We start from the raw sequence: 9,960 nt of genomic DNA on the forward strand, positions 1-9,960 counted from the left end.
TGGGGGAGAGGGGAGGACGGGGAGGGCCAGCTCCTTCCAGAGCTGCATCCCCATCGTGGTCACCGCCGCCGCCTCACGGGTGTCCAGCGAGGTCCGCGGTTCCAGAAATGGCGAACGAGTTCAGGGAAGCGCTTCGTGGGATCCACAGGAATGTTCTGCGCTCACAGTGCGATCTGAAACAATGAACGGGCGCCCCTCGTAACCCGCCGCCACCGCGCTGCCCTTGGCGCTGCCTTTGTGCCCGTGCTCTGATGCGCTTTCAGTGCTTTCCGTGACAGGCGTGGGGCAAACACCGTAAATGGCATCGCTGGGAGATGTTCAGGGACACTGCTCAAAGTCCCGTCCTGCAGGGCACAGAGTACAGAGAGATCACACAGATATTATCTTCAATTTGAAATCCTTTTCCATTACTGAACCAGGGCATATGTTCTGTTTTAAATGTTTGCAAGCAGATGCTACCAAAACAAAAAAAAAAAAAAACCAAAGGAAAATCAGCCAAGATATTTGTAACCGATGCTGTTTGGGTTTTTCTCCCTTTGCAATGTAATTTATTACAAACAGATGTTTATAACTGCAAAAACAGCTACCTTAATTTAGAAGGGGGTCAAGATATACAGTATTTCATTAAATATCTTTTCCTTCTCCCTCCTAGTCTGAAGGTCGTTGTTATACATCCTTGCTAACTGTATTCTGCAGCTGTGGGTCATCCTAAGAAAAGGAGAGCCAAACAATTCAGGCATCGTCCAGATAATATTTAAGATTCCATATATTTTTCTCAGAAGCTTTTCCCTAATTTGCTGGAGCTGTATGTCAGTGTCCTTGACATGGCAAGTGTATTCAGACCACCTTGTAATCCAGCATACCCTATCCTTTGTCTCAGAATTCACAGTGATATGAAAATAGAACCTGGCAGATAAATTTTTAATATTTTAAATTCAAGGTTAATCCCATCTGATAGGAATAGTAAATATATTTCATGCTTTTCAACTGTATTTTTTTTAAAACACAGCTATCTTCAAGTTAAAATTTGCTTAGGAGTTGTAATTTAAGAAACATATGCTGCATTTTTAGGCATTTGCCACAACCATGTTGTGGCATGTATTTTTTGTGGACCAGAATTCCAGACAGGTTTCCATGGTTAAAAAGTAGCAAAGTGAGTTTGAACTATCTTGTGCTTCTGGTTCCCAACAGCTATTTTTAACGGAGCAATGAGAGTACCTGCAGTATTAAAGAGCTTTCCCCTTCAGTCTAGCAGGTGCCCTGAGCTGGCAGTGCATGCAGGGTTTGTTCAGTCAGCCCAGATAAGGTTTGTGTAGCCTTGATTATCAGTGATCAGCAGGGCACAAGTTGGTCAAATTATTTACTTTGTGTGTGTACTAAAGCCTTCATTTCTTCATCATTCTGTACCCCCCTGTTTAAAAAGCAGTTTCATCTTGGAACTGTGCTGCAGGTTGTTTTTCAAGCAAAAGGAAGAACAGCTGTCCTTGGGCAGCTTGGTTTGAACACAGGTGTTATACTCTGACTTTTAATTCAATGTTCTTTGCATTTCAGTCTCCAAGCCAGCACCTTACTGGGAGGGAACAGCAGTCATTAATGGAGAGTTTAAAGAGCTGAAGCTAACAGATTATGAAGGAAAATATCTTGTCTTCTTCTTCTATCCTCTTGACTTGTAAGTAGGAACACTGTAGGATACTACTAAGTGCAGCTACACTAGATTCATAATTCATTAATTCTTCTCTTTTTTGAGGTCTTGTATTTTTTGTTTGGTAAGAATTTAGGAGAGAAGAAAGGAGTGACAGAAGAAGATATATTCTTTGCATTTGTTTTCTCATCATGCATTGGTAAAATTGCAACACAGTCTTTATCCTGGTAACTGTGTCCACTAATTTGTGTCTCCACACAAAACAAACAGCTTTGTAGTTACCCAGTTAGGCAGAGTCTATGTTCTGTTTCGTGCTGTAAATCAGTGCTGCAAGTAGAAGAGAGCATCATTTCTAGAATATATATAATATATCCAAGAGGTGGCATTTTCCCTTTAAGCTTGTCCCATAACATCCTGTGAGCACTTGGCATTAACCTCTTTTATTTAGAATGCAGAAACTTTACTGACTGAGTGAAAACACTTCTGCTTTTTAAAGGACAATCCCATTCTTTTCCACAAAATGAAGATAAGAGGACAGAGATGCATAACTACTTTTAATAGTATATCATCATTAGCTTTACTGCTTTAGTTCTTCTGTAATAGAAAAAATTGAAGACAAATTAGTTAAAAGTTGTAGATTTGCACAGTAACCACAAATTATAGTATGATCCTCTGAAAAAATTGGCTTAGAGTGATTAAATTCAGCCACATTTGTAAAGTCTAAAAGAAAGTAACTGTACAAGCTCTGAATCCAGATTGTAAAATAACCATAGATTTATAGTCTTCAGAAATAATCCATTTGTAACAAAGCTGGAGTCAGAGGGTGGAGGATTCGTCAAGCAGCGTTTTGGTTAAATACTTGAAAGAGCAATAAAAATAAGCAAAAGCTGAAATAATTTATTATAAATACACCATTTTAAGTTAGGCAGAGAATTTACTGGCTTTCTCATGAAATTTTGTCTTTTATCTTGTCTTCAATCATCCAGTACATTTGTCTGTCCAACTGAGATAATTGCCTTCAGTGACCGAATTGAAGAATTCAGAGCAATAAATACTGAAGTAGTAGCATGTTCTGTGGACTCAAAATTCACTCACTTAGCATGGTATGTATCTTTCTCATGTCTTTCACTAAACATTATTCATAGTTCCAACTTAGCAGAAGAACAGTACTCCCCAGATTTTTAGCCTGTGGAGGTAAATCATAATGTGTGAAAGTGTGATGCTATTGACACAAATGTTTAAAGTAAATTTTAACCTAGTGTGTGAAAGTACCTTTATTTTTTAAGCTTGTTTAATGTCTATTGCAATATGTTGTGTCTCAGTCCAAAAAATACTACTAATACAAAAAGAAAGTATTAAGGAAACTGTCAGGAAATGCTTCACTTGTCCCAGTTCATGAGCACATTGGCATAAAGCAAATGCAACTGATAAGAAAAAGGTCATCATTAAAAGATGTTGCCAAAACTGCAGAAGATCTACTGAACATTTTGTTCAAGCCACAAATACTGTTCATCTCCTTTGTGTGCAGAACAGAAAAAATGTCACTTGCAGTAAAGCCTTCTGTCCATACTGATGTGGTTTGTGATTTCTGACTTGTATAGGGAATAGAAATCTGTATGAGAAATACATCTATATTTCCTTTCCTTCAAAGGATTAATACTCCTCGTAAACAAGGAGGACTTGGACCAATGAAGATTCCCCTTCTTTCTGATCTGACACACCAGATTTCAAAGGATTATGGAGTGTATCTGGAAGATCAAGGACATACACTCAGGTATTTCACTGGGTTGCAGTTTGCTTGGGTTTTTGCTGGGGCTAATACTTCCTGCTTTATATTTAAAGAAGCATTTGAAGTTTTTCTTTTAGAGCAGCTTTTACTTGGGGATTCATAGCAAGTAGCTAATATTGAAGAACACAAAAAGTGTAGTCATAATGAGTCAGAAGAGGGGTCAAGGTTAATATCCTGTTTAACAGCAGACATCAGTAGATACCTAGGGCACTGCAAATGTGCAGGATTCCCCAGAACTGCAGCTGCTCAGGGACCTCCCAAGTCCAGGTGGAGTCAAGACTAAGGTTACCTGAAGAGATACATTTGCCTAAAACTGAATAGTTTCTTTGGGGATCCCTGTAATGCCATAGCATCTGCAGCATCCCCTGGCAGGGCCTGGCAGAGCTTAGCTCTATGTTAGTTCTGCAAAGAAGTTTATTTTTTTGGTTTTAACTGGAGCTCAGCTCAAGTCCTCTGATACCCAGGTAAAGAAGAGTAAGTGACTGGTGGTGGGTATTACATGGTGTTTGCAAAAATAAAATTCCTCCCATCCAGCAGACATAAAATAAAGTATGAAAACACCACTATTATTAATTCTGTTTCCTAACACACACACTTTTTCTACCCACAGAGGCCTTTTCATTATTGACAATAAGAGAATCCTTCGACAGATCACAATGAATGACCTTCCTGTTGGGAGATCAGTGGATGAAACACTTCGTTTAGTGCAAGCATTCCAGTACACAGACAAACATGGAGAAGGTGCTTTTAACTATTGCCATATTGAAGATTGTTTTACTTACCCTGGAAGCTGTATTAGCTTTTGGAGGAAAGATGCTCAGTAGCATTAAGGACTGGCCTCATACAGTGACTGAAGTGCTTGGATTGCCCTGTTTGATTCCGTGGTCCCAGTCCTTAGGTTGATTCTAGAATAGTAATTTACATTTTGTTTCACATCTGTGAGAATGAGAGCATAAAGCATTCTTCTAGTCTGAATTTTGGCATGATGTACCATGTGTCACAAGCATAAATTTGTACAAAATATAAGGCTGTGTAGAATGTGGCCCAATATTTCAGTACATTTTTGCATACTAAAATAATGGAGCTGCAGGCCATCCTTGTCCTGTGCTATTCAGTGAGGACCTGTGACAACTAATTGAGAATGTTTCATGTCAAGATACATGGTGATGCTGGGGAAATTATAGCACCATTACTTGTGTTTTCTGTATAAGTGCTGTGTGATCATCTTTCCCCAAAAAAGAAATTTTACTGTCTTCAGTTCATTACTTTGTATCAAGAATTCTTATTCCTCCAGTTCAAGCATGGGGTGAACTTTTTGACATTTCTTTAAATAACTCATTTGAAGATTTGTTTAGGTATGAATACACATTTAGCAACTTAACTTCCAGTTCAACTCAATGTCTCCAAGCATTTGAAAGTACCTTTATATGAAGGTACAAATCGTTATTCTGCAGTGCTATACAGACTTGAAAAAACAGATGTTGATACTTAGGCTATGCACATCTGACTAAGGAAGTTTCCCCACATTTAGTGCAAAGCCAGCTTACAGAATGTTGATTTGCAGTGTTTCCAGAATACCACTTTTTTTTTCCCAGCTTTTACATGAATGTTGAGGAGAGCCTCTGTAGACACCTCATTGGTTTCTTTGCACAGATTAACAGTTCTCCACAATTCCTACTAGCATGTGGGGCATTTTGTCTGCCAACCTGTCTTAAAGCAGTGTAATATGACATAACTGAAGCCTCAGAGGGAGAGCTCTGAATAGATGAGAGCTTTACTCCAGAATATGCAGCTGTTCAGGTGGTCCCAGGGCTCCCAGCCACACTGTGGTAAGCACATGCTGCAATCCCTTTGCTCCTAAGCAAGGTTACAAATAAAATTAGTGTCTTGTGAAATCTTTGAACTGATCTCTTTGCTAAAAAATGCTCCTGGTTTTGGTTTTAAAGAAAGAAAGGTAGGTCTCTATGTAGTCACCTGAATTTTACTTCAAAACTTCTGTTTTACTAAAATAGGTGTTCATTCTCAGATACTGTACTGCCAAGTACTTCATGTAGAAGGGCACAGAAATTAAACTAAGGCATAGGCATCCATCCAGAGATTTGCAGTTTGCAGGTAACTGAGTGCTGGGTGGTGTCAGGTGTAAACTGCTCAGTCACCATCCCATGTGTAAAGAAAACTGCACATTTAATAGTTTCAGATATTGACATGTGACACTTCATGGTGTTTTACTTTAAGGTCAGAAAGAGAATATTAAGGACACAAAAGTCTGTGTGTGTAAAAATACTTGAGCTAACCTTGTCCCTTTTTTTTCAGTTTGCCCTGCGGGTTGGAAGCCTGGCAGTGAAACAGTAAGTCACTGTTTATATTAACATGCATGTAGTACTAGCAAGCGCTCAGTTACATTTCTACTAGAGCCAAATCCAAAATCTCAACAACTTCCAGTGAGAAGGTATGAGTAATATCACATTATTAAACTTACACCATTTGGATTACTATTGATTTCATTAGGGGAGTGTTTTCCTCACACTAGACATCTCCCAGTTGTTTCAAACTCCTGGTGTGTGAACAAAATTCGCTTGTCCAGCAGTGACTTTGTGATGAAGAACTTTTTCCTGTTAACACCTGATGAGGGAAAGTTCGAAACTCTTGAGTTTGTTGTATCTTCTTGGTTATTTGTCTATATAAATTCTTGGTGGTTCTTACTGCAGATCCTGGGCACTAAAAAACGACACACAGAAGTTCCCAGGCTGCTGTGCTATGTGCCAGAGCCAGTGCCACCATCAGCACTCCAGCAGGGAGCACTGCTTTGCTGTGCAATTCCCCTCCCTTCTTTGCTACTCCTGGGCTCCATGTGACTGGAGGCAGAGGAGCCAGAGTTCACATAAACACTCACTGAACTTGTTTGTGTTCCCTGGCCCAGAGCAAGCCTCAGCAGAATAATGAAACTTTCACCAGAGGTCTGAGCTGCCTCACTCAGATGAGATCACTGTCAGTTGAGCGTGTGGCTTCCTTCTGAACTATCTGGTGATGACAGAGTACTGTTGTTAAAGAGCTGGCTCAACAAAAAACAGGTCCCAGCAGCCTCTAAGCAGAGTTAGTGAGCATTGTACTTGATAGTAAAAACTGGTGGAATGTTAAACCATGTTTCTTTGCTGGATGAGGAAGTTTCCTAGGATGACTTGAGCCTGGGAGTCAATTTTTTCAAGCTAGCAGAGGAGTATCATAATGGGGGAAGCTGGATATTTAAGACTGTAAAATGAAAGAGGGTGGGCTGGCCCAACATTTGTATTTTGGCACTGAAAAGTTCTGCCCTCCATGACTAGGATCACCTATATAACATGACTGATATATTTTCTAACAGCCTTACAATGCTGATGCTAACAGCTCCAACACTGCCAGTTTAGTAATGTAAAGCAGTACATAAGCATTCTTCACCTCCTCTGTGCAAAAGATGCAGACAGTAGTGGAGTAGTTGAAAAAGCCTTTCTCAAAGATGTAGTCATGCCTTCTAAATGTGTTTGATTTAATTAGATCAAACCAGAGGAAGCCATGAGAGTGTGGTGGCCAAGGGAAGAACTGTAAGTAAATTCTGAGCCTCTAGATTACAGATACTAATTTACCAAAATATCTTGCTTTTGGGGCAAGCTGTCAAAATTCTTCCTTTGGTAGGCTGCACTCTCTCATGCCTCAGTTGGTTGAATCTCTCTGCTGCTGCTGTTAGGTACCTTTAGAGATGAACAGTAATCTAGCACCAAATCAACTGATAAATTACTCTTCAGTGTTGCAAGTGAGTTGGCAGTAGCATCTTACTGTGAAATACTGTGCTTTTCTGGCTTTATAGTTTGCTATGTTTTCATGGCTTTGGTTTTTGACTAACATTTTCATTTTCTTTCTTGCACAGATAATTCCAGATCCAGCTGGAAAACTGAAGTATTTTGATAAACTAAACTGAGGCTCACTTCTGTTGAATTCAATAGGTCACATTCAACTTGATTTTTGCCAATAAAATTTCATTAATTTTGGTACTTTTGTGAGTTTGATATGTTTAATATGTAACAGCAGTAAAACATTAAAGGGCTTATTGTTTAAACAGATGTCTAACCTGTGTGAAGCACAGGTATCTCATTAGTTATCAGAGAATATTCTTATGAAATACATGTTTTCTCTTTAGGTGGTATTTAAATGCTCAGTCTTCCCCGAATCCATTTAGCATCTTATGCTTAGATTCATGACTTTTGCTATTAATGGATTTTTTAATTTCTGCAAAAGTCTTGTGTGTTTGGGTGTGTTTGGTCACATCCTAGAAACTACAGCTAGAAAAGAGCCACTTGGTTGTGGTACATTTGTCTGTAGTCCAGTGGCAATAGCAGCTAACTTAAAAGCCAGGAATAAGTTACAGTTGCTGAATTAAATGTGTAAAGCTTGAAAACATTTTTCAACTACTAAGAACATACCCTACACTATATAAATCAGTACATCTGCAGTGCAAAACCCACACCTCTACCAGTTCATGTGATTCAAGGGCTGAATCAGTAAATTTTTCCGTGCTTAAATTTGTAGTGTATTTGCTGATAAGATTGATTCTGTTTCACATTTTCTGAGTTTTGTCCCTGTCCCTATACTGTTAAGAGATGGATGTGGGGGATAGTGTCCTGTGCCAATCCAATCCCTAACTGTTGCTCCTAGTTTTAAGGGCATAGCTGTAGTCTTTCCTGAGATAAGTACTGACATGTGATCATCAGAAACTCTTGTGGCTGATGGACAAGAATTTCTTCTTTCAAGTGAAAAGAACGTCTCCACGTAAGACATACTTGTGTGCACTGGAGAACCCTTTCCTGAGGATGTCATCTTGCTTCTTCCCACCTCTTCCTGTTTTTGACACAGTATTCTAAATTCTGTGCAACTGGAAAAACAGCAACTGAAATGTGTGATCCTTTTCACCAGGGTCATCGTTGAAAAGTCAACAGGCACCTTCCATTTCCAATCTGCACCACTACTACATTATTACTCTTGGTTGGATCCCACCTGCCTGAGAACTCACTTCCCATTCCCTCACCAGACCATACAATTCCCTGCCCTATACATAGACCCTTCACTACAGTTCTGCAGAACCAGGCCGGGACTTGCATTTGCCCTGTGAAGTTACATGATTTTGTGGGCTTGGGTGAGTAGTGAGCAGCTCTCCCTGTTGGTCACTGCAGACACAGAGCAGGAACAGCTGCTTCCTTCTCTTCAGCTCTGATACAAATAACACCCATGCGATGCCACGGGCCGATGGAACCACAGCCAGGGCAAGCAGAGCTTCCCTGAGCCTCAGCCTCCCTGTTCCTGTGAGGACTGGGGAAGGCAGTGCCTCATCCCATCCAGAGGGTAACAGAGGCAGAACGGGATCAATGCCAAACCCCAAAGGCTCCTGCTGTGCTGCTCCAGCCTGTGACAGCAAAGACCAGAGGGCAGCTTGTAGAGAGAGGTGCCTTCTCACATGACTAGGATGTGAATCACCTTAAATTTTACTCTGGATTCTGTTTACATCAACCCTGAAGCACCAAGAACATGACACAGCGTGTTAAAATAACCCCAAGCCACTGCAGCATGAGAAATGTGGGCCCAACTATCCCATGGACATTCAGCAGCAGCCCAAGGCACGAAATGAACACAGTGCTTGTGCCCCCTTTAGAACCTGGTGCTGAGAGTCCTTGCCCCTCTCCAGCCAGCTGGCTCTCAGTCACACCTAATGCTCTCCCAGCTGCAGGAACATGTGGCACTGAACCAGCCAGTGACACTGATAAAGACAGAGATGAGTTATCTGCCATGTGTTGAATGTGTTCCACCCAGCTCATGGCTCCTTGCAGAGCCCAGTGAGCAGCAAGTTACACCAACACAGCCACAGGGTGTATCTCTGTAGCAGTCAGCACCAGCACATGTCAAAAGCTGTACACAGCCTGAGTGAAGAACAGACAATTGTGCTGAGAACACAGTGACTGAAGAAAACTGGGGCCATCTGCATGCTTTGACCATTCCAAGTTTAAGTCACAGCAGCATAGCTGTGTAAACTTTCAAGGTTTTTATAAATGCACATTTACATTTTAAACATGTGGTAAGGGATGGCATAGGGTTGGTTTGGTTTTTTTTAATGCAGTTTAATGGGGATAAAAAGTATTAGGGAAATAGGGAAGTAGTCCTTAAGCAAAGACTTGAGTTGCCTTGTGATTGTACATATTTGAAATGAACAAATGACAAAGCACTCTGTTCTTCCGGTACTCCAAGTGATGTTTCAAATAGTGCAAAACTTAATTTTCATACACCTCTGCTTTCCCAAACACCAGGATATATTCAGGGGCCTCTCTTGGAAGTGCATAAAATGCTGCAGATGCCATTGTGAGCCTGTCTTCTACAGAAAAAGCAAAAATGTTCCTGCAAGGCAAGTAATGACTAATAATGAGACACAGTCTTCAACTTCCTCTGCTATTTTGGGCAAACATCCCACACCCTTCTACTGCCCCCTCAGCTGTTAAGCTACATATGGATG

The 9,960-nt window shown here is 40.6% G+C and overlaps 1 protein-coding gene across 1 annotated transcript; it reads left to right on the top strand.

Annotated features, from left to right (window-relative positions):
- The first annotated feature begins 35 nt into the window (after nt 1-35).
- PRDX4 (peroxiredoxin 4) lies at nt 36-7,456 on the top strand. The gene is made up of 7 exons (XM_031060210.1): nt 36-166; nt 1,552-1,669; nt 2,629-2,745; nt 3,294-3,416; nt 4,042-4,172; nt 5,745-5,779; nt 7,333-7,456. Exons 1-7 carry the CDS (start codon nt 151-153, stop codon nt 7,381-7,383), a joined length of 591 nt encoding a protein of 196 aa, XP_030916070.1. The 5' UTR covers nt 36-150; the 3' UTR covers nt 7,384-7,456.
- Nucleotides 7,457-9,960: the final 2,504 nt, after the last annotated feature.

The sequence above is a fragment of the Geospiza fortis genome, unplaced genomic scaffold, assembly GCF_000277835.1.
Source record: "Geospiza fortis unplaced genomic scaffold, GeoFor_1.0 scaffold161, whole genome shotgun sequence".
In the NCBI taxonomy this organism is placed as follows: Eukaryota; Metazoa; Chordata; class Aves; order Passeriformes; family Thraupidae; genus Geospiza; species Geospiza fortis.

What these genes read in the sequence shown, in the direction of transcription:
- PRDX4 (XM_031060210.1), top strand. An exon ending in TTCTTCTATCCTCTTGACTT is followed by an intron (nt 1,670 to 2,628) that starts GTAAGTAGGAAC and finishes TCAATCATCCAG; the next exon opens with TACATTTGTCTGTCCAACTG. An exon ending in GGAAGCCTGGCAGTGAAACA is followed by an intron (nt 5,780 to 7,332) that starts GTAAGTCACTGT and finishes TTTCTTGCACAG; the next exon opens with ATAATTCCAGATCCAGCTGG.